The sequence below is a fragment of the Notolepis coatsorum genome (genome assembly GCF_963971535.1).
Source record: "Notolepis coatsorum genome assembly, chromosome: 9".
Classification (NCBI taxonomy): Eukaryota; Metazoa; Chordata; class Actinopteri; order Aulopiformes; family Paralepididae; genus Notolepis; species Notolepis coatsorum.
Window position 1 is genome coordinate 42,854,055 of NC_140173.1, and position 26,868 is coordinate 42,880,922.

At 43.3% G+C, this 26,868-nt stretch overlaps 1 protein-coding gene across 1 annotated transcript in view; it reads right to left on the reverse strand.

Annotated features, from left to right (window-relative positions):
• Positions 1-308: 308 nt before the first annotated feature.
• Positions 309-26,868, reverse strand: part of cdh5 (cadherin 5) — a gene marked incomplete at its 5' end in the record, with an annotated part of 156,791 nt that continues 130,231 nt past the window's right edge. Inside the window, 2 exon segments of the mRNA XM_084321851.1 lie at positions 309-1,237; positions 11,940-12,072. Of these exon segments, the coding sequence (XP_084177977.1) occupies positions 829-1,237; positions 11,940-12,072 (542 nt within the window). The 3' untranslated portion in view covers positions 309-828.

The window sequence follows — 26,868 nt, forward strand, 5'->3', positions numbered from 1 at the left end:
CTGATTGGCCAATTGATGTGTGAAGGGCACACTCCTACGCAGAGCTGTCTCTATGCGTCACAGACTTGAGACATCCGCAATCAAAGTAGTTTGAAAGAAAATGCAGCTATAACTTTGTAATGGGTGCATACAGAGTATCACAAATAACCAAAAGATTAAGCTTGTCTGAACATTTATGAGTTATGCAGTGATGTAGTTATCAGAAAAGTAAATGGACTATAGTCTTTTTCTGCATAAGGAAACCATACTTGATCTTTTATAGTTGTTGACACATGGACACAGTGAATAACAAGGCTGCACAGACGCCGTAAAATTAAATTATTCCTTTTTTTTTTTTTTTTTACACATGTTCTTATTTATAAAAGAGACTAAAATATATGGTGGTAACAATAATATAATATTATTTATTCAACATGTTAAGGGAAAATAATATGAGTATAGGTAGCACCGGTTAGTTGGCTTCCCGTTTGGGCAGAGATCTTTGACAGTGGAACGTTTTCCAACTCTCTGCATAGGAGAACGTGTGAAGGGTTGTCACAGTGTCATCTGATTGGACAGATTAATACAACAAAGTAGGACGTACATCTCAGTTCAGCTTGTGTGTATGTGTTTGGCCAATTAAGTGTGTGTGTGTGTGTGTGTTTAGGCATTGTATGTTTTAAACGCATGTTTTTATGTGTGTGTGATATTGGCTATGTGTGGCCGTGTTTTGGCAATACGTGAGTCTGTATATACATGCATGTTTTGGCAATGCGCGTGCATGTGTGTATGTGTGTGTATGTAATTCCATCATCATGTATAAGCATTTTTGTATCTCCCTCTCCGTGGTCAGTACGGAGGGTAGCGACCCGACCCTTCCACGCCGTACAGCTCGGCCAGGGTGCGGAAGCGCGGTCCCCAGTCGCTCAAGAAGTCGTAATCCAGACTGGAGTCGGTGGAGGAGCTCTCCAGTGAGCTGAGGCTGCCCGCCAGAGACTCCGGGCCCTCGTAGCCATAGATGTGGAGGGTGTCATACGGCACGCCGCCTCGGTCGCGGTCTGCTTCGTCCTTCTTCACCTCGATCATCACCGCCATGTCACCCTTGCAGGCTGTGGGCGGGTGGTGGTGCGGCTGCTGCTGCTTCTGGACCCTGGCATAGAGGGAGGGGTGCGGGGCGTGGTCGGGGTGCGGGCCGTGGTCGGGGTGAAGGAGCATGGAGCTGTCGTGGCGGGCCGACGTCAGGATGGAGACGTCGTATCTGAGAGGAGGAGGAGGAGGGGGAGGGGGAAAGCTTGGTTTTTGATTGGCCCCGAGCAAAACGACGGTGCCGGGCTGGCGATCGTGTGATGACCACTTTACGGTCCCAAAATGACATCATGTCATAAATCAATATCCCCAGAATGTTCTACAAAAGTATTGTTTTCTTTGTCAAACGTATTCAAGTATAAACATCATAACCATGTCACAACAGCATTTATAATGTATATTATCATCAATATGTTAGTTTAGGAGTAGGTTAAAGTGTTATTAGATAGATTTCCCTTGAATGTCTGTTTATTTCGGGAGAGGCGACCATTTTGGAAAACCTTGAATCATGGGAATTGTAGTTTTTTTGCTGGCTTTTTGTAGCGGACATCCATAGCTCTGGATCTGCGTTGGAATTTTTCAAAACTACACTTCCTGAAAGGATCTATGTGGATCAAGGTTCATAGTTCTGTATGCATTTTTTTAATGACTCTTATTATTCGGGATAATATACCACAAAACGTAACATTATTGACAAATATTGAAACGCAGTTAGTTTCTCTTCCCTATTGTTAGCATGCAGCAACAATTATATCTGAAATTAGTTTCAAAACGGTTGCATCCTGGTGAAAATAAAAAAGTACAGTAGATTACAGTAGATTTTATTATCTGTTCTTATGCATGCCTGGTGATACTAAATCCAAATTGAACCCGGCCATTTGAAAGATAATATATGTATATATATAAATGTGCGAATTGGCTATAATAAGGTAATTTATAAGCCTGCTATTCTATATTTGTTGTGAAGGATCAGATTAAACCGAATATGTATATTTATTTATATATATATATTTAATTGTATTTGTATATCGTTTGATATCCCCTGTATATTCCTTGTACAATATGCATTGAATATCCCTTTAGTCTACTAAACAGCCCATAATAGTTTCATTCTACCATTGGACGAGAACCTGGCGCCAGGTTGCCATACCCCTAGGTCCAAGTTCAATCGTGCCGCCTAACATGTCGTGGCAAGCCCCGGTTCCGCGCAGGAATATGTCGGGCGAAATACGAATGGTACTATTTGTTCATAGCGCATATATATATGGCGCAAGTAAAGTAGAACTTTCTTTTAGTCCAGTTCTTTACCCTCCAACAGAGTGACAGACGTAAAGCCTCCCCACGACGCACGTGTGGTGTAGTAAGGCCGACTTGGCCCAGAATAGGCATTGAGATATCGTGAAGATTAATAGTTGAATAGTCATAGTTTGGCACTATACCGTCGAGTTGGACGTATTCTATTAAGCTAATAATAGTCTATTTATGTATGGTGCATCGTTCGGTTAGAGTTCTAAAGTTATCAGTACCCCCATCGTTCCTGACGTTATCTGGACGCTTAACCAGGCTGGTCAGACCCCTAGTGGTGATTGCATCCGAGGAGCTCCGGGCCAAGAGCGACTGGACCTGTATATTGGATTACTCTACCCGGACGACGGCGAGCCTTCCACGGCTTGGATTATGCTTTGTGTGCTTTGATTATTCCATGGATAAAGGCCAACACTGCGGAGTGTTGGAACTACCCCCCGGAGAGGACTCCAGGTGAGACGGCGCTCGACACCAGTGAGGTCGCCTCACGTCTCTCCGTTGTGGACCGGCAGCTACTGTCCACAGAGGGTCCAGCTGTATTCGTCTGCGGTCCGAGGTTCTGTGGGCACCGTGTCCAAGACTTTGGATTCTCCCAAGACACCGTCGGCCAGATGGGATACCGCCAGCGGCTTCTCTAACCCCCCCCTCCTACTGTCTTACAACCAGCGGGACCCCCCCCCCCCCCTTAGTGTATCCAGCTCTAATCATTTAAGTACCATCGCTATCGTTTCCTAAATATTCCAGGTTGTATACTTACTCCCTGCGTAACCAGAGATTGGACATTCAATGTTGATTTACCTACGAATACTCATTTGCCATAAAAGTGCATATTTCATATTTCAAATCATAAATGTAATTAAGTGATCGTTGTATACACCTTTTGCTGTATTAAACCTTCGATTTGGTACATTTGTGTGGATTCGTTTCATCAGGTGGGAAAGTGTTCATCATACTTATATCTTGTACTGGGTGGCCAGAAGTTAAAGTACATGAGGTAGTGGTATTAAATATCATATCTAACAATACAGTCAGGGAATTGTACCCCTCAGTTACAATTGGTCCTTCGAGCCGGAGGGTAACTAGTGTAATATTAATATAGTGTTATTAATATCGAAATGGCCTATGATGAACACTCCACGAAACGATCCTCCTAACCTAGAACGCCCGCGGCGCAGACGACAGACACCTCAGTACTTAGAGGCTTACACTGTCAGTCAACTACCTAGCCTTCGACAAACGGTAAACGCGGTAAAAGTAGAAAGTAAAATTATGTCTGACCTTAACGACCAGGTTTCCCCGACCACAGAGGCCCTAGTAGGTCCTAATGTAACTGACCAAGCTCACGGTGGGGACCAGGAGGGAATTGACATGCCTTTACCCCCCGCCACTACCCAAGAAGTAGTCCCTGACCAGCCCCGGGAGGAAGACAACCCTACAGAGAGAGAACTCTGCACGGAAGAAGAGGAGGAGAGCGCCGAGGAACTAGAGCTCCAGGACTCCCCAACGAGTACCCCCAGGAGCGGCTCACGCAGGAGCGGCTCGCCTCCACAACCGCCTTCCCCCAGAGAAGCGGAGAGGATACTACAACAGGCGTTCCTCGTCAGCCTGACAGCCTCTACCGAACGCGATCGGCTCCAGGGTGAACGCGATCGACTTCAGATACAGCAACGGAGCGAAGAAGAGCACATACGCCTGGAAATGAGGCGCCTTCAGACGGAAGAGAATATGGCAAGAGACCGAGCAGACACCCAGCGTGCCGCTGCCGGTGCCCAAAGAGACGCAGACCGCGACAGACTACAAGCGCAACTAATAGAGCAGCTGATCAAAAGGACAACACCCTCTCCCTCCGCTAGGGGTTCAAGAACTCGTCGAGACAACAGTCAAGGGCAGCGTCTCCTCAACGAGCAAGCGACCCTGAACTTGACCAACAGACCGAGCCTATACCCCCCGCAGACCCCCTTCACAGACCGGTCCAAGCGAGACCCAGCTACAAGGAAGGAGCGGCATACACTGCGGAGAAGCTAAATAAACGATTACAGGATCTGGAAGATCTGATAGAGGAAGAAGCGGGAGAAGAGGAGAACCAAGCCCGACGACAGCACAGTACTCCACCGGACCAGGAGGTCCCATACAGTCCAGGCTATACCCCCGCGGCGCTGCGCTACAGACCCCCGACTCTATTCACGGGTGAGCACGACGCACGACCAGCCCCGAGGAACAGCACCTGGACCAGCGGGCCATGGTACCCTGCCAGTACCAGCCCACAGCGAGGCGCAAGAGGGGACTCGCCCAGGAGGTCTCTCCCCCAACGCTCGCCGATATATCAGCCATCCACGGCGTCATACAATGCCACGCCGTCATTCCCAGACTTCGCCTATGAGAGTCGAGCACAGTACACGGAGCTCCGGATGTGCTTAGAGACAATGATGGTGGATGTCGCTGATGAATGCCACAAGTATGCAATATTACTGAAGCACCTGAAAGTACCGCGAGCGCACAATATAGCGCTAGCCTATGCTACCTCTTCGACCCCATACACAGCGGCCCTTGCAGCGCTGGATCAGAGATATGGACGTATATGGGATTACGTAATCCAAGAGATAAGGCATATTGATCGCCTACCCCCAGCCACAGACAATCGCTCACTAGACGACCTGTCAATCAAAGTGCAGTCCCTGGTAGGGATGCTGGGAGCGCAACGGGAGAAGGGCATGCATGAGCTATACGCCAACTCTAACGTCGAGAGGATTTTGGAGAAGCTGCCACCCGCAAGACAGGAGCGCTTTAGGCGGCAGAGGGATTACCGGGATCCCAACGGCCCCGAGCCATCCCTCCTTGATCTAGCCGACTTCCTGGCGAGAGAAGTCAGCAGCTTACGACTGGATACCTTCGGACGGAGCACGCCAAGCTCCAGAGAGGGACCCAGGAGAATAAATGATGGAAGAAGATCGGTGACTGTCATGCACCAATCAGAGTCAGTACCGAGCAGTAAGAGTCACAGCACCCCCTCGAGAAAAGAGAAGTGGAAGATAGCGTGTCCCTACTGTGAGAAAGAACACTGGCTGTCACAATGTGACCTATTCACAAAGATGAATGCAGAAGAAGTGAGTCAATGGATAAAGTCCAACCGGCGCTGTTATCGATGTGCGCGGCCCCACATGGCAGCCGAATGCCGCCTAAAGAAAAGGTGCAGCCGGTGCGATGGAGCCCATCTAGATATACTACACGAAAGTAACGGAAGACGGCCTATACCCGCACCACGGAGCGGCACCAAGGCAAGTGTCATGTACATTGACCCCGCCAGCAGCAGCGGAGCCCAAGTGCTCTTAAAGGTAGTCCGTGTGACATTGAGCTACCAAGATAAAGTCATGGACACTTACGCCGTCCTTGATGACGGGTCAGAGAAGACCCTTCTGCTCGCCTCCGCTGCGACCCAGTTGGGACTGCGGGGGAGCAAGAACGAAATGACGATTCGGACAATAAGAAGAGATTTAAAGACGATAAAGGGCGAGAATGTCTCCTTCACCATCGCAGCCAACGGGCAGCCAGAGCGACGGTACAAGATCACAAATGCTTTCACCAGCCAAGAAATAGGACAGTACAGTACACCTACCCTGTCACCAAGTTGATGGATAAATATGTGCACCTGCGCCAATTACCTATCCCGCTCATAGACGGCGCTACCCCGACCCTGTTGATAGGCTCCGACCATGCAGAACTCATAGTCCCGATTGACCGGGTCCATACAGGCCCCCGAGGCTGTCCTGCAGCAGTCGAGACCCGCCTAGGGTGGACCCTACAAGGCCCCCTCGCTAAATCTCTCAACCGAACAGCAGCCACTAGCTGCTTCCACTCCAGAACGACAGAAGAAGACACCACTCTCCTGCAGCATGTCGAGAGGCTATGGACCCTAGAGACAATGCCCTTTAAGAACGAAAAGAAAGATATTCGCTCTAAAGAAGACATTTACGCCATCAACCTACTCGAGCAGGGGACAAAGAGAGTCACAGTCGGCGGAGTGATGAGATACGCAACTCCACTCCTGAGGCGAGAGGGAATGCCCACCTTTCACGCAAAGAAAGACGCCACGGAGCGCTATCTACTGAACACAGAGCGGCGCCAAGCCAAAGACCCCGCTCAAGAGAGTGTGTACCGAGCTGAGATTGAGAAGCTAATCACAGCGGGACACGTAACAAAGATTGACATTAAAGAGGCCGATCAGACGACCGAATCATGGTATGTGCCGCATCACAAGGTCCATCACAACGGCAAGGATCGCATTGTGTTTAACTGCAGCTACCAGATCGGATCCCAAAATCTGAATAAAGAGCTCTTGCCCGGCCCCACACTCGGCCCCTCCCCACTAGGCGTGTTACTGCGCTTCCGCCAGGACAAGGTGGCTATAAGCGGGGATATCAAAGGGATGTTCTTGCAGGTGAGACTAGTAGAGGAGGACAAGCCTCTGCTACGGTTCCTATGGAGAGAGAAGATCGGAGATGAGAACCCATCCATCTACCAGTGGGAAGTACTCCCCTTCGGAACCACATGCAGCCCGTGCTGTGCTACATTTGCACTACAGAAACACGTCACAGAGGACCCAGCAGCAGATGAAGAGGTCCAACACAGTGTGAAGAACAGTTTCTACTTGGACAACTGTTTACAAAGCGTCTCGACTCAAGAAGAAGCCGAGGCTCTCCTAATCAAGTTACGCGCCTCCCTGATCAAAGGCGGCTTTGATCTCAGGCAGTGGGCCAGCAGTGACCCGCACGTATTGCGCAGCCTCTCCTCCGCGGACAAGGCTGCCAGCAGCGAGACCTGGATGGCGACAATCCCAGGAGAAGCCCAAGAAATGACACTAGGACTAGTCTGGCGCTTCAAAACAGACTCGCTCCACTATAGACACAAACCCTTGGCTCCAGAGCAGGGAAGGTCGGCGGCGATACCGACCACCAGACGGAGTGTGTACAGAACACTCGCCAGACAATATGACCCGTTGGGATGTATTCTACCTTACACCACCAGGGCAAAGATGATTGTACGAGCACTATGGGACAAGGACCAGGGCTGGGACGACCCAATACCCGCACACCTTGCCTCAACATGGAGAGAGTGGGAGACGGAACTCCGCTCACTCCCAGGTGTCAATATACGCCGCAGCTACTTCCCATCCACAGTGAGGCCAGAGACATGCGAGATTGAGCTACACGTCTTCAGCAACGCCTCCGAAGTAGCCTACGGATCGGTGGCCTACTTGCGTGCCCAAGAGATGGGAGGAAAGATACACACTGCTTTCATCCTGGCCCGCTCAAGAATAGCCCCACGTAAGCAACAATCTATCCCACGTCTAGAGCTCTGCGCAGCCCTCGCAGGAGCGCATCTAGCCACGTTAATCCAACGTGAACTCACCATCCCGGTGCATAGAACAATCTTGTGGTCAGATTCCACGACAGTACTCACATGGATCAAGTCCGATTCATGCAGATACAAAGTCTTCGTGGGAGTCAGAGTCACCGAGATTCAAGAGTTAACAGAAGAAGCAAGCTGGCGGTATGTGGACACCAAACACAACCCAGCTGACGTCATCACCCGGGGAATGTCTCTGGATGACCTAACCCGTCGCAACATCTACAGTGACGGACCAGCATTCCTCAAGCTCCCGGAAGGAGATTGGCCTACGCCCACCCCGAGGGAAGCAAGTAACGAGGAGGCTGAGAACAAGAAACCTATGTTCTGTGGACTGAGCACTGTCGCCTCCACAGACCCCAACATAGATGACTGCATTACCCTAGAGAGTGCGCAGCAAAGAACATTCCTGCGGCACCACCCAGAGATTCAGTCCACCACTGACATGTCAGCAGCTGACTACGAAGAAGCAGAACTTCTTCTACTACAACGAGCCCAGAGAGACTCGTTCCCCGATGAGCTAGACTGTCTACAGGGAGGAAACCCCGTCCCATCAGACAGCAGACTGATTCACCTGGCACCAGAGAGTGACGCCCATAATCTCATCAGAGTGGGTGGTCGCCTGCGGAGAGCCCCCGATCTACCAGATGACATTAAGCAACCGATCGTCTTGAACAGCCGACACAAGGTCACAGAGCTGATCATAAAGAAATACGACGAGGATGTACACCACGCAGGAGCAGAGAGAGTCTTCGCGGAGATCAGACGTCGTTATTGGATATTGCAAGGAAGAGAAGCAGTACGGCGCTTCCAGCGAACCTGTCTAGACTGCCGTAAGTGGCGCGCGCAGCCCAGCATACCACGGATGGCTGACTTACCCCCCTGTCGCCTCCGAATCGGCGACAAGCCATTCCACTCCACAGGCATGGACTGCTTTGGCCCGTTGTATATAAAGAGAGGAAGAGGCACCGAGAAGCGGTGGGGTATTGTATTCAAATGCATGACCACCAGAGCGATACATATCGAGCTCCTTCCGACCATGAGCACAGACTCATTCCTTATGGCCTTCCGGAGATTCACATCACGGAAAGGAAAACCGTCTACATTGTTGTCTGATCACGGGACCAACTTCAAAGGCGGAGAAAGAGAGCTGAGAGAGAGCTTCCAAGCTATGGGCCCAGAACTTAAGACCCACCTCGCTCCAGCCCAGATTGACTTCCAGTTTAATCCCCCGAACGCACCCCACTTCGGTGGAACCTGGGAACGAGAAGTACGTTCTATAAAGACAGCCCTGTACGCCGTACTTGGAGCCCAGACTGTGGCGGAGGAAGTCCTAATGACAGTCCTCACGGAGATCGAGGGAGTATTGAACTCAAAGCCCCTCGGTTACGTCTCCAGTGATGTAGCAGATGTCGACCCAGTCACCCCCAACACACTCCTAATGGGGCGGCTGGACCCCGCGCTACCCCAGACAATGTACAGGCCCGAAGAAGCGAACGGCCGAATAATGTGGAGGTACAGCCAAGTACTAGCTGACAAGTTTTGGAGCAGCTTCCTACTTCACTACCTACCGTCTCTACAGACCCGCCAGAAGTGGGTAAAAGAGAGAGACAATTTGACAGAAGGAACAGTCGTCATGATTATTGACCAGTCACTACCCAGAGCTATGTGGCCGGCTGGCCGCGTAAGCAAAGTGATCACCGGTGCCGATGGCAAGGTCCGAGCAGCTGAAGTACTCGTCCAAGGGCGCACTTACACACGTCCCGTGGCGAGGCTCATAGAACTGCCCCGACTCCCAGATACTATCGATGATGACCATGACCCCATGACTTTGTGAGTTGACTGACCCTTACAGCGGACCTTGAGTGGTAGACAGTGCGGTTAATCTGTCTCTGCTTAGCTTATTAGGTGGGACTAATTAGGGGGCGGCTGTTGTGAAGGATCAGATTAAACCGAATATGTATATTTATTTATATATATATATTTAATTGTATTTGTATATCGTTTGATATCCCCTGTATATTCCTTGTACAATATGCATTGAATATCCCTTTAGTCTACTAAACAGCCCATAATAGTTTCATTCTACCATTGGACGAGAACCTGGCGCCAGGTTGCCATACCCCTAGGTCCAAGTTCAATCGTGCCGCCTAACATGTCGTGGCAAGCCCCGGTTCCGCGCAGGAATATGTCGGGCGAAATACGAATGGTACTATTTGTTCATAGCGCATATATATATGGCGCAAGTAAAGTAGAACTTTCTTTTAGTCCAGTTCTTTACCCTCCAACAGAGTGACAGACGTAAAGCCTCCCCACGACGCACGTGTGGTGTAGTAAGGCCGACTTGGCCCAGAATAGGCATTGAGATATCGTGAAGATTAATAGTTGAATAGTCATAGTTTGGCACTATACCGTCGAGTTGGACGTATTCTATTAAGCTAATAATAGTCTATTTATGTATGGTGCATCGTTCGGTTAGAGTTCTAAAGTTATCAGTACCCCCATCGTTCCTGACGTTATCTGGACGCTTAACCAGGCTGGTCAGACCCCTAGTGGTGATTGCATCCGAGGAGCTCCGGGCCAAGAGCGACTGGACCTGTATATTGGATTACTCTACCCGGACGACGGCGAGCCTTCCACGGCTTGGATTATGCTTTGTGTGCTTTGATTATTCCATGGATAAAGGCCAACACTGCGGAGTGTTGGAACTACCCCCCGGAGAGGACTCCAGGTGAGACGGCGCTCGACACCAGTGAGGTCGCCTCACGTCTCTCCGTTGTGGACCGGCAGCTACCGTCCACAGAGGGTCCAGCTGTATTCGTCTGCGGTCCGAGGTTCTGTGGGCACCGTGTCCAAGACTTTGGATTCTCCCAAGACACCGTCGGCCAGATGGGATACCGCCAGCGGCTTCTCTAACCCCCCCCCTCCTACTGTCTTACAACCAGCGGGACCCCCCACCCCCTTAGTGTATCCAGCTCTAATCATTTAAGTACCATCGCTATCGTTTCCTAAATATTCCAGGTTGTATACTTACTCCCTGCGTAACCAGAGATTGGACATTCAATGTTGATTTACCTACGAATACTCATTTGCCATAAAAGTGCATATTTCATATTTCAAATCATAAATGTAATTAAGTGATCGTTGTATACACCTTTTGCTGTATTAAACCTTCGATTTGGTACATTTGTGTGGATTCGTTTCATCAGGTGGGAAAGTGTTCATCATACTTATATCTTGTACTGGGTGGCCAGAAGTTAAAGTACATGAGGTAGTGGTATTAAATATCATATCTAACAATACAGTCAGGGAATTGTACCCCTCAGTTACAATATTCTATAATAATATTTCAAATTGCATTGGTCTGAATGGGAGAATTCAGTACTGTATCTACAGAACCTTCTGTTTAATCATCTTCCCTTTATTCATTTCCTTAGATTTTCTTGTACACATGATCTCAAGAAGGTACTGAACGAGATCAGTGGCAGTTTTTAATGTTTGGTCATTATTAGCATGGTGTTATTCACAAAGATTCAAAGAAAAATCATAATTCATATTCTCCTTTGTTTCATCACAATTTAAGCAAGCCTAGTAATAGACACAATATTTCTGACACTGGGAATACATTCACTGAGGTCCATAGATGTCCCTAGATACCAAGAATATGCAAATGGACCTTGTAGAAGTGGAGCAATATTCCATTTACTTAGGTATGTATTTTAGGCGGATTTAATGTACAAAAAAAGATTTTTTTCTGTTGTACCGAACTAGTACCGAAACGTAACCCCAATACCGAGGTACGTACTGAACCGTGGCTTCTGTGTACCGTTACACCCCTAATAGATACTGCCTAATGTTGTATAATGTATAATAATAATGTAATAATTATTAATAATAATGTATAATAAGCCCACATACACAGACATACTGTCTAATGTTTATTTTTTTATATATTTATTTGAGCATTTTTTACAGCTTTATTCTGTTCAAACATGACCGACAGAGAGCAGAGGACAGGAAGAACGGGAGAAGATATGGGGGGAGGACATGCAGCAAATCCGTCCGGGATCGGGAGACGATACACATACATACTGTCTAATGTTTTCTATAATAAGCCAACATACACAGACATACTGTCTAATGTTTTCTATAATAAGCCAACCTACCCGTTGGTGTCCATCTCTCCTCCTCCCTCCTCATCGTAGGTCACCAGCTGTTCATGGATCTCTCCACTGTTCTTCAGGCTGGACAACGAGTCCTTCTGGTAGCGGCGCCGTAACACGATCAGAATCACTATCACTAGAGAGAGAGACACTATTATAATCACTATCACTAGAGAGAGACACTATTATAATCACTATCACTAGAGAGAGAGACACTATTATCATCACTATCACTAGAGAGAGAGACACTATTATAATCACTATCACTAGAGAGACACTATTATAATCACTATCAATAGAGAGAGAGACACTATTATAATCACTATCACTAGAGAAAGACACTATTATAATCACTATCACTAGAGAGAGACACTATTTATTTGATTTTTGATTTGATTTTATTAGGGATCCCCATTAGCTGGTGCGATAGCAACCAGCTAGTCTTCCTGGGGTCCACACACAAAAAAACACACAAAAACAATCACTATTGCAAAAAACAAAATTATTAAAAGTCAGTACACACAATGCATAATGAACCTACTGTAACAATTAATATAGCTAAAATTACATTAGTGTAAAACAAAAACAAAAAATTACTTTACAGTGTTAAAAACAATTTAAAAACAATTTAAGATTCTTTTTAAAAGTGAATCTACTGTAAATGCAGCAGAGGTTCCGAGGCAGGCCATTCCACAGAGTTAATGCTCTAAAAATAAAAGATCTCCCCAAAGTGCTGGCTCTAGGACCTGGCAATTCAAGCTGCCCACTACTGGAACCTCTAGTGTAATGCTCGTGCACAGTATTACTAAAAACAATCTGATTATGTATAAAAACAGGAGTTTTACTGCTCATGACCAACTTGAACAGCACAAGTATATTAAAAGTAGAGGTGGGCATAGATTAATTTTTTTAATCTAGATTAATATATCTGCAATCCTGGATTTAATCTAGATTAATCTAGATTAAAATGGCTAAAAAAAAAAAAAAAAAACCTGCCGAAGGCATTCAAAATATGTGTGTTCTACCCAAATAATGACCAGAAGTAAGTCCTTACTTTTTCTTTCCTCCTTATGTTTCTCAGGCCAGGTGGCCCATTACACCATGAGCCCATCTCCCGTTTCCAAAATGCATTACAGACTGTTTGAAAAAGCAGTTTTGCTATGATAATTGGTAATGAAATATCAAAATAATGTTCAATAAGATGTACTTGTGTTTAATAAGTTGTTTTATTCAGAAGTTAACACAAATAAATAATATTACCAGTACAGTACAGTATCTAGCACTCTCAGGAGCAAAACAGAAAGAATCATTTCAAACTTGAACTATGTGACATCAACTGCTCCAGTGGAGTTGCTCAGTGGCCAATGGTGTCAACTGTGGTTGTACTGGGCAGCTCCCAGGTGTGAATGGAACTGTGTGAATGTGAAGCAGGGCGTTCCTGAAAAAGAGCATCTGTGCTCAGCGAACCTACCCTGGGTAAATAAAGGTAAAAAAAAAAAAAAAGTAAATTTTTTTTTTTTTTTTTTTTTTAAGATTAATGCGTTAATTATATTATCGCGCGATACTAGTATAGCGTTAACGCAGCACGTTAACGCCGTTAACGGCCCAGCTCTAATTAAAAGCCAATCTATTTTCAACGTTAAGCCAAGAGAGGCGGGCATGCATACGGCTCACATTAGACCTTAGTGAGCAGCCCAGTACCAACCGTGCTGCCCTGTTCTGGACCACCTGGAGCTTCCTGAGGTCATCTATTATCTATTATCATCACTATCACTAGAGAGAGATAGACACTCTTATAATCACTATCACTAGAGAGAGAGAAACTTTTATCATCACTATCACTAGAGAGAGAGACACTATTATCATCACTATCACTAGAGAGAGACACTATTATAATCACTATCACTAGAGAGAGACACTATTATAATCACTATCACTAGAGAGAGAGACACTATTATAATCACTATCACTAGAGAGAGACACTATTATAATCACTATCACTAGAGAGAGAGACACTATTATAATCAGTATCACTAGAGAGAGAGACACTATTATCATCACTATCACTAGAGAGAGAGAGAGACACTATTATCATCACTATCACAAGAGAGAGAGAGAGAGAGACTATTATCATCACTATCACTAGAGAGAGAAAGACACACTATTATCATCACTATCACTAGAGAGAGACACTATTATAATCACTATCACTAGAGACAGAGAGAGACACTATTATAATCACTATTAGTAAAGAGAGAGACACTATTATCATCACTATCACTAGAGAGACACTATTATAATCACTATCACTAGAGAGAGACACTATTATCATCACTATAAGTAGAGAGATACACTATTATCATCACTATCACTAGAGAGAGACACTATTATAATTACTATCACTAGAGAGAGAGAGACACTATTATAATCACTATCGGTAGAGAGAGACACTATTATAATCACTATCACTAGAGAGAGAGACACTATTATCATCACTATAAGTAGAGAGAGACACTATTATCATCACTATCACTAGAGAGAGACACTATTATAATCGCTATCACTAGAGAGAGAGACACTATTATCATCACTATAAGTAGAGAGATAGACTAGTATCATCACTATCACTAGAGAGATACACTATTATAATCACTATCACTAGAGAGATACACTATTATAATCACTATCACTAGAGAGAGAGACACTATTATCATCACTATCAGTAGAGAGAGAGACACTATTATCATCACTATCACTAGAGAGAGACACTATTATCATCACTATCACTAGAGGGAGAGAGACACTATTATAATCACTATCACTAGAGAGAGAGACACTTTTATCATCACTATCACTAGAGAGAGACATTATTATAATCACTATCACTAGAGAGAGAGAGACACTATTATAATCCCTATCACTAGAGAGAGAGAGAGACTATTATCATCACTATCACTAGAGAGAGAAAGACACACTATTATCATCACTATCACTAGAGAGAGACACTATTATAATCACTATCACTAGAGACAGAGAGAGACACTATTATAATCACTATTAGTAAAGAGAGAGACACATTATCATCACTATCACTAGAGAGACACTATTATAATCACTATCACTAGAGAGAGACACTATTATCATCACTATAAGTAGAGAGATACACTATTATCATCACTATCACTAGAGAGAGACACTATTATAATTACTATCACTAGAGAGAGAGAGACACTATTATAATCACTATCGGTAAAGAGAGAGACACTATTATAATCACTATCACTAGAGAGAGACACTATTATCATCACTATAAGTAGAGAGAGACACTATTATCATCACTATCACTAGAGAGAGACACTATTATAATCGCTATCACTAGAGAGAGAGACACTATTATCATCACTATAAGTAGAGAGATAGACTAGTATCATCACTATCACTAGAGAGATACACTATTATAATCACTATCACTAGAGAGATACACTATTATAATCACTATCACTAGAGAGAGAGACACTATTATCATCACTATCAGTAGAGAGAGAGACACTATTGTCATCACTATAACTAGAGAGAGACACTATTATCATCACTATCACTAGAGAGAGAGAGACACTATTATAATCACTATCACTAGAGAGAGAGACACTTTTATCATCACTATCACTAGAGAGAGACATTATTATAATCACTATCACTAGAGAGAGAGAGAGACACTATTATAATCACTATCACTAGAGAGAGAGACACTATTATCATCACTATCACTAGAGAGATACACTATTATAAACACTATCACTAGAGAGAGAGACACTATTATAATCGCTATCACTAGAGAGAGAGATACACTATTATCATCACTATCACTAGAGAGAGACACTATTATAATCACTAACACTAGAGAGAGAGACACTATTATAATCACTATCACTAGAGAGAGACACTATTATAATCACTATCACTAGAGAGAGAGACACTATTATAATCAGTATCACTAGAGAGAGAGACACTATTATCATCACTATCACTAGAGAGAGAGAGATACTATTATCATCACTATCACTAGAGAGAGAGAGACACACTATTATCATCACTATCACTAGAGAGAGAGACTATTATAATCACTATCACTAGAGAGAGACACTATTATAATCACTATCAGTAAAGAGAGAGACACTATTATCATCACTATCACTAGAGATAGACACTATTATAATCACTATCACTAGAGAGAGAGACACTATTATCATCACTATAAGTAGAGAGAGAGACTAGTATCATCACTATCAGTAGAGAGAGAGAGACACTATTATCATCACTATCACTAAAGAGAGAGAGACACTATTATAATCACTATCACTAGAGAGAGAGAGACACTTTTATCATCACTATCACTAGAGAGAGACATTATTATAATCACTATCACTAGAGAGAGACACACTATTATAATCACTATCACTAGAGAGAGAGAGACTATTATCATCACTATCACTAGAGAGAGAAAGACACACTATTATCATCACTATCACTAGAGAGAGACACTATTATAATCACTATCACTAGAGACAGAGAGAGACACTATTATAATCACTATTAGTAAAGAGAGAGACACTATTATCATCACTATCACTAGAGAGACACTATTATAATCACTATCACTAGAGATAGACACTATTATCATCACTATAAGTAGAGAGATACACTATTATCATCACTATCACTAGAGAGAGACACTATTATAATTACTATCACTAGAGAGAGAGAGACACTATTATAATCACTATCGGTAAAGAGAGAGACACTATTATAATCACTATCACTAGAGAGAGAGACACTATTATCATCACTATAAGTAGAGAGAGACACTATTATCATCACTATCACTAGAGAGAGACACTATTATAATCGCTATCACTAGAGAGAGAGACACTATTATCATCACTATAAGTAGAGAGATAGACTAGTATCATCACTATCACTAGAGAGATACACTATTATAATCACTATCACTAGAGAGATACACTATTATAATCACTATCACTAGAGAGAGAGACACTATTATCATCACTATCAGTAGAGAGAGAGACACTATTATCATCACTATCACTAGAGAGAGACACTATTATCATCACTATCACTAGAGGGAGAGAGACACTATTATAATCACTATCACTAGAGAGAGAGACACTTTTATCATCACTATCACTAGAGAGAGACATTATTATAATCACTATCACTAGAGAGAGAGACACTATTATAATCCCTATCACTAGAGAGAGAGAGAGAGAGACTATTATCATCACTATCACTAGAGAGATACACTATTATAAACACTATCACTAGAGAGAGAGACACTATTATAATCGCTATCACTAGAGAGAGAGATACACTATTATCATCACTATCACTAGAGAGAGACACTATTATAATCACTAACACTAGAGAGAGAGACACTATTATAATCACTATCACTAGAGAGAGACACTATTATAATCACTATCACTAGAGAGAGAGACACTATTATAATCAGTATCACTAGAGAGAGAGACACTATTATCATCACTATCACTAGAGAGAGAGAGATATTATTATCATCACTATCACTAGAGAGAGAGAGACACACTATTATCATCACTATCACTAGAGAGAGAGACTATTATAATCACTATCACTAGAGAGAGACACTATTATAATCACTATCAGTAAAGAGAGAGACACTATTATCATCACTATCACTAGAGAGAGACACTATTATAATCACTATCACTAGAGAGAGAGACACTATTATCATCACTATAAGTAGAGAGAGAGACTAGTATCATCACTATCAGTAGAGAGAGAGACACTATTATCATCACTATCACTAGAGAGAGACACTATTATCATCACTATCACTAAAGAGAGAGAGACACTATTATAATCACTATCACTAGAGAGAGAGAGACACTTTTATCATCACTATCACTAGAGAGAGACATTATTATAATCACTATCACTAGAGAGAGAGACACTATTATAATCACTATCACTAGAGAGAGAGAGACTATTATCATCACTATCACTAGAGAGAGAAAGACACACTATTATCATCACTATCACTAGAGAGAGACACTATTATAATCACTATCACTAGAGACAGAGAGAGACACTATTATAATCACTATTAGTAAAGAGAGAGACACATTATCATCACTATCACTAGAGAGACACTATTATAATCACTATCACTAGAGAGAGACACTATTATCATCACTATAAGTAGAGAGATACACTATTATCATCACTATCACTAGAGAGAGACACTATTATAATTACTATCACTAGAGAGAGAGAGACACTATTATAATCACTATCGGTAAAGAGAGAGACACTATTATAATCACTATCACTAGAGAGAGAGACACTATTATCATCACTATAAGTAGAGAGAGACACTATTATCATCACTATCACTAGAGAGAGACACTATTATAATCGCTATCACTAAAGAGAGAGACACTATTATCATCACTATAAGTAGAGAGATAGACTAGTATCATCACTATCACTAGAGAGATACACTATTATAATTAGGGATGTCCCGATCGCCTTTTTTTGCTTCCGATCCGATCCCGATCATGTGATTTTAAATATCTATCGATCCGATCGTTTCCGATCCGATCTTTCACATTAGTAATCAATTTTGACGCATTTTTGTCAGAAACTGGCAGAGCGAGACAAGCCCATCTGTTGCCTATAATAATCCGGGGCGCGAGAGCGGAGGCTTTTGTTATTACATTCACCCTGAGAAATGTGCTTCTGCTTCATATGAGAAATATTAAAAGTTTCAATATATGTTTGCACATTAGTATACATTCAGTGTTCGACTTACGTAATGCCCATTCTGGTCTGAAACGCCGACGATAATCCTCAGTCACGTAACGTTATCCTCCAGTTGAAAAGTTAGTCTGAAAACTTCGCCTCCAGCCTGCTGCTTCATGAGTTTTTCCTCCACGCGGAATCTCCTCCTTGCAAACATTGCAACTGGCTTGACTTTCTATTTTAAAATGCTTAGTTCCAAACCTCTGACATTAAGTCTAGCTGCTCAAGTCAGTGGATATTAACCGTGTTTCGGGAGCGACGTGTTGTTGTTGTGATGTGGTCGCGTGTAGCGTGTAGCGTCTAAATTAAAGGGAATGTGTGTTGCAACGGTGAAAATTAAAGGGGAATGTGTTTGTTGTGGATAATTATTCTGCTCTGTGTGACAATAAATACATTAATGATGATATATTATATGTAATTTAAAACCAAAACTAAGGCCTCCGTATGAGTTTAAGACGTGGACATGGTCATGTTTGTTGAATAAATTTTTTCTTTTTTTGACTGCCGATTTTTATTATTATTTTTTCCCGATCCCCGATACTCTGAAAAGCACGTGATCGACGCCGATTCCGATCACGTGATCGGATCGGGACATCCCTAATTATAATCACTATCACTAGAGAGATACACTATTATAATCACTATCACTAGAGAGAGAGACACTATTATCATCACTATCAGTAGAGAGAGAGACACTATTATCATCACTATAACTAGAGAGAGACACTATTATCATCACTATCACTAGAGAGAGAGAGACACTATTATAATCACTATCACTAGAGAGAGAGACACTTTTATCATCACTATCACTAGAGAGAGACATTATTATAATCACTATCACTAGAGAGAGAGACACTATTATAATCACTATCACTAGAGAGAGAGACACTATTATCATCACTATCACTAGAGAGATACACTATTATAAACACTGTCACTAGAGAGAGAGACACTATTATAATCGCTATCACTAGAGAGAGAGATACACTATTATCATCACTATCACTAGAGAGAGACACTATTATAATCACTAACACTAGAGAGAGAGACACTATTATAATCACTATCACTAGAGAGAGACACTATTACAATCACTATCACTAGAGAGAGAGACACTATTATAATCAGTATCACTAGAGAGAGAGACACTATTATCATCACTATCACTAGAGAGAGAGAGATACTATTATCATCACTATCACTAGAGAGAGAGAGAGACACTATTATCATCACTATCACTAGAGAGAGAGACTATTATAATCACTATCACTAGAGAGAGACACTATTATAATCACTATCAGTAAAGAGAGAGACACTATTATCATCACTATCACTAGAGAGAGACACACTATTATAATCACTATCACTAGAGAGAGAGACACTATTATCATCACTATAAGTAGAGAGAGAGACTAGTATCATCACTATCACTAGAGAGAGACTGTAACTGACCGCCAAGGGTCACGATGCCTATCATCTTTATTATCAGTAAGCTTTAATTTACATTGGTCTAGATGATCAACTTTTCTTTATTAGCTCAGAATATTAAGCTTTCTATTTAAGAAGCCCTGGGTTAATATTTCAGTTGCCGCTTGTGCATTTTCCTTTAGTGTCCACATGGGGGCAGAGCTCGTCTTTTCTATAGTATAAAGGTCACAGCATCCTGTTTGTTCAAAAGGAGACCTGTAACTAATACAGGAAGTAACCCAGAGACAACGTCGGAGCAGACAGCGAACTATATAGAGTACAAGGACCTTACTTCAGTAATTAACACCCCTTGGTAAAGCGGAATAAGGTACGTTGAACACTAAAATGTATTATTATTATTGAAGATGTCTATATTTTGCGTGTTGTAGACATGTAAAGTGGTGCACTGACTGATTCGGTTCTAATCAAGAGCACCTGCTGCTGAACAAGTAACGTTACTTATTATTATTAGTTTTCCCTAAATGCCCTTTTATTATGGAAGACGAGTTCACCCTTGATATCATTAAATTCAAATGTTTGTTTAAACGCATTATGTGCTTTGTTGTGGTTCTGTGAACAATATAACTAATTGTGTATGTTTGTGTTTTGACTGTCATAGTTTTCACGGTGCAAACGGGGCAAACGGTGCAACCGTCACAACCTGTACAACCACAGTGCAACGACGACTGCAAAAGAAAAGCTACAGTGCTGCTATGCTAAAATGCAAAAAAGAGAAAATGAATAAAAGCACCTGTACGAAACATAACCGCATCTTTATTTCATCACCATGCCGGGGGGCAGTTACAGTGAAAACTTACCCAACAGTGAGTAAACCATACTCTGAAGAGGATCAACAGTGAGTAAACCATACTCTGAAGAGGATCAACAGTGAGTAAACCATACTCTGAAGAGGATCAAATGTGAGTAAACCCATACTCTGAAGAGGATAAATGTATTATGAAGACCTTATTCTGAAGTGGATAAATGTATGGATAAATGGATTTAGTTTTGTGTTATGTATTTATGTTATGTTGTGTGTGTGTACTTGAATGTATGTCGCTCTCCTGCTCCCTGCTCATTATCCATTGTTCCTCCTTGCACAAGATTATATATCCCGTTGTTTTTGTTTCTTTTTTTTTATTTTTTTTCTTCTTTTAATACAACTCTGGTATGATGAATACTTCTAAAGGTTTTAAACTAGATCCAAGTCCCTGCTAGATTGGATTCTCGTCTCACACCCGGACAGAATTTCAAACTCTGGTGTGTTACCTGATAGTTTCAGCGACCATTCTATCATCTTCTGCATTTGGAAGATAAAGTTACCACGTCTACCACCAAAATTTATCAGGATAAGACAATGTAGGAATTTGAATATTGAGCACTTTATTCAAGATATAACATCTATAAATTGGGACAGGTTTAAATTGATTCCATTTGTTGAAGATGCATGGAATTTCTTCTACACTGAGCATCAACTCTAGTAGGCTCACTAATGAGTTGAGTTAAATTGATACTGCCAAATAGGTTTCGAGCATTACTAGATGATCGATCTAGCCAGTTGATGTTAAAGTCACCCAAGATAATAATTTCATTTGGACGATCTAAATAGTTAATGGTGGATAATATATCATTTGTAGATTCAGAGGGAGAATCAGGAGGTCTATAAATATTTCCTATGGTCAACTGCTTATTTTCATGAAAAGAAATTTTAATAAAAAGACACTCAAAGTTTATAGGGTTCACCCTTGGCCTGAGGAGCTCAGATGTCAGATTTGATTTGACATGTGTAGCCACTCCTCCACCTCTAGTACCCCTATCAGCTCTGTACAGAACATAGTTGTCAAGTTCAACTTCATTGTCAGAGATTGCACTATGCAACCATGTCTCAGACACAGTAATTACACTGGGATTATTGTAGACAAGCCAAGCTCTAAGTAGATCGATTTTGGGGTACAGACTCCTTATATTCAGGTATATATATATATATATTTATTTAATTTTTTTTTTTTTAGAAATGTTTTCCTCTGTAAAAAAAATGCCAGCAAATAATTTTCTTTCTTCACAAATGGCCAAAAGTGACAGCTCTGGAGCTCTCTGATCAGGCCTGCAGCAGTAATGGCTAGCTGTCAATCACTCTGGTGCAACTTTCCCTGCACGGGCTGACCTTGATCAATATAATAGCCAATCAAAATAAGGCTATTAACGTCATCTAAGCCCGGTCCGTGCATCTAAGCTCTTGCCATTCACGAACAGGGATTGAATGATTGACAGCCTTGAACTCCAATCAGAGAATGCCTGGCAATGCCAGTGCGTATACCTGCGCAGCTGGACTGGCGTCAGTGTTCTAAGGAAGGAAGCTGCAATATTCAATGGAAGATGAGATCGGCCACTGCTTTGGCTGTTGTGTGGTGAGTGCATTTAAAATATATATATATATTTTACAGTGATTATGAATTCATTGGCCCGCTGTGGTCTTGCGTCTGTAATAATAAGGTAGGCCCAAGGACCACATGAGTCGCGGCAAGCCTTGCTTGCGTTTCTAATCAAATATTAATATCGCTGCGGGGAGGGGGGGGGGGGGGCATAATCCCACGGGACAATGGGATTGACCGATATGTTTACCAATATTCCAATGTACAGTTTTGCTGTACCATTGACTCAGAATGGTCTGTTTTATTGAAATCGTCACAGCAGTATAGTTTGTTTATACTTCAGAAGTATGATATTTAAACATGGTCCCCAAAATTAATGGAAGCGAATGAGGAGCCTGACACCTGGGAGGAATGGGGGTGTTGCAGCGTTGGGGATGTTTAAAAAATATAATTTAATATATAATATAATATAATACTTTTGTGGTTCACCAAGAAATTTGGTCAGCAGCCGCCACTGTTAGAGAGAGAGAGACACTATTATCATCACTATCAGTAGAGAGAGAGACTATTATTATCACTATCACTAGAGAGAGAGACACTATTATAATCAGTATCACTAGAGAGAGAGAGAGAGAGAGAGAGAGAGAGAGAGAGAGAGGAGAGAGAAGGAGAGAGAGAGAGAGAGAGAGAGAGAGAGAGAGAGAGAGAGAGAGAGAGACACTATTATCATCACTATCAGTAAAGAGAGAGACTATTATCATCACTATCACTAGAGAGAGACACTATTATAATCACTATCACTAGAGAGAGATACACTATTATAATCACTATCACTAGAGAGATTAATATAATCACCATCACTAGAGAGAGAGACTATTAGAATAACTATCACTATAATTCATAATAATAATTTCACTTACTCTAAAATGTACTGTGACTTTTTATGCCTTTGATACTTTTAAAACATATATTTGTCTTATATATTTCTACGTTCTTTCCTTTAAATTAATTTTAAATGTTTGTATGCAAAACACTTTGAATTGCCTGTGTATGAAATCTGGTATATAAATAAACTTGCCTTGTCTTGTGTGTGAGTGTGTAGAAAGAGAGACTTCTAGAATCACTGCCACAGCAGGGGAGAGAGAGAAGTTTAACGTCTGCACTATGACACACTAGTACACAGCAATCTTATCTACCGCCAGATCGAGAGAGAGAGAGAGAGAGAGAGAGAGAGAGAGAGAGAGAGGAGAGAGAGAGAGAGAGAGAGAGAGAGAGAGAGATACCTCCTGTTTACTTTTCATTATGACTGTTTGGACTGAGAGAAGCAGAGGAAGAGGCCCTGTTTAAGAATAAATCAATTTGCCAACAATTGTGACCAATCGTATTTGTCCATGTACTGTACGGTCATGCTCACCAGAGCCCAATAATCACTTTGTCCTATTTCTACCGATCCTTGTCCATCTTGAAGGTGGAAATACCTCCTTATCTATTCTATATTACCTTTAAATTACTACCATACACTGGCACCAGGCACACATCACACTACACAATGACTACCATACACTGGAACCAGACACACATCACACTACACAATGACTATGATACACTGGCACCAGGCACACATCACACTACACAATGACTACCATACACTGGCACCAGACACACATCACACTACACAATGACTACCATACACTGGCACCAGGCACACATCACACTACACACTGACTACCATACACTGGCACCAGGCACACATCACACTACACAATGACTACCATACACTGGCACCAGGCACACATCACACTACTACACAATGACTACCATACACTGGCACCAGACACACATCACACTACACACTGACTACCATACACTGGAACCAGACACACATCACACTACACAATGACTACCATACTCTGGCACCAGGCACACATCACACTACACAATGATTACCATACACTGGCACCAGGCACACATCACACTACACAATGACTACCATACACTGGTACCAGGCACACATCACACTACACACTGACTACCATACATTGGCACCAGACACATATCACACTACACAATGACTACCATACTCTGGCACCAGGCACACATCACACTACACAATGACTACCATACACTTGCACCAGACACACATCACACTACACAATGACTACCATACACTGGCACCAGGCACACATCACACACTACACAATGACTACCATACACACAGGCACCAGACACACATCAGCACTACACGATGACTACCATACACTGGCACCAGACACACATCACACTACACAATGACTACCATACACTGGCACCAGGCACACATCACACTACACAATGACTACCATACACTGGCACCAGGCACACATCACACAAAACAATGACTACCATGGCACCAGGCACACATCACACTACACAATGACTACCATACACTGGCACCAGGCACACATCACACTACACAATGACTACCATACACTGGCACCAGGCACACCACACACACTACACAATGACTACCATACACTGGCACCAGGCACACATCACACAACAAAATAGCTGAAAGGCTTGGGAGACAATAATTGATATCAGCCAATTAAGGGGAAGGGATGATTAGGTGGCCTTGATGTCAGAGACCTGATTGGGAATTTAGCCAAGAATGTCAGGAACCCCAAACTCAACAACACCACCAGGTCCAGAGGACAGAGAGCTCCCTGCTGGACAACAACACTACCAGGTCCAGAGGACAGAGTGTCTCCCTGCTGGACAACAACACCACCAGGTCCAGAGGACAGAGCGCTCCCTGTTGGACAACAACACCACCAGGTCCAGAGGACAGAGTATCTCCCCGCTGGACAACAACACCACCAGGTCCAGAGGACAGAGAGCTGGACAACAACACCACCAGGTCCATAGGACAGAGTTCTCCCTGCTGGACAACAACACCACCAGGTCCAGAGGACAGAGTGTCTCCCTGCTGGACAACAACACCACCAGGTCCAGAGGACAGAGTGTCTCCCTGCTGGACAACAACACCACCAGGTCCAGAGGACAGAGTGTCTCCCTGCTGGACAACAACACCACCAGGTCCAGAGGACAGAGTGCTCCCTGCTGGACTACAACACCACCAGGTCCAGAGGACAGAGTGTCTCCCAGCTGGACAACAACACCACCAGGTCCAGAGGACAGAGTGTCTCCCTGCTGGACAACAACACCACTTTCCCACAACGTAGTGACCAGGGCTCGAACCGGCAACCTGTCTGTCACGAGCCCAGAGCCCTGCCCATGTAGCTGCTGGACATGTCTCTATGTGGTGGTGAAGCCCAGAGCCCTGCCCATGTAGCTGCTGGACATGTCTCTATGTGGTGGTGGAGCCCATGTAGCTGCTGGACATGTCTCTATCTGGTGGTGAAGCAGCCCATGTAGCTGCTGGACATGTCTCTATGTAGTGGTGAAGCCCATGTAGCTGCTGGACACGTCTCTATGTGGTGGTGAAGCAGCCCATGTAGCTGCTGGACATGTCTCTATGTGGTGGTGGAGCCCATGTAGCTGCTGGACATGTCTCTATCTGGTGGTGAAGCAGCCCATGTAGCTGCTGGACATGTCTCTATGTAGTGGTGAAGCCCATGTAGCTGCTGGACACGTCTCTATGTGGTGGTGAAGCAGCCCATGTAGCTGCTGGACATGTCTCTATGTGGTGGTGAAGCCCATGTAGCTGCTGGACACATCTCTATGTGGTAGTGAAGCAGCCCATGTAGCTGCTGGACATGTCTCTATGTGGTGGTGAAGCCCATGTAGCTGCTGGACACATCTCTATGTGGTGGTGAAGCCCATGTAGCTGCTGGACATGTCTCTATGTATGTGGTGGTGAAACCCGTGTAGCTGCTGGACATGTCTCTATGTGGTGGTGAAGCCCATGTAGCTGCTGGACATGTCTCTATGTGGTGGTGAAGCTGCACTGATGATGACAGCACTGATGATGACAGCACTGATGATGACAGCACTGATGATGATCACGGTCCCCTGCGATCCACAGACACTGGTCAGCTCTCCATCCCCCGAACCAGACTGCGGACCTTCGGGGACAGAGCTTTCAGCGTGGCAGCGCCCACCCTCTGGAACTCCCTCCACGCAGAACTCCGCACCGCCCCAACTCTGGACTCATTCAAAAAACTCCTCAAAACCTACCTCTTCAACTTGGCCTTTAACCCCTAATATCCCACTTTGAATGTTGTGTCTGT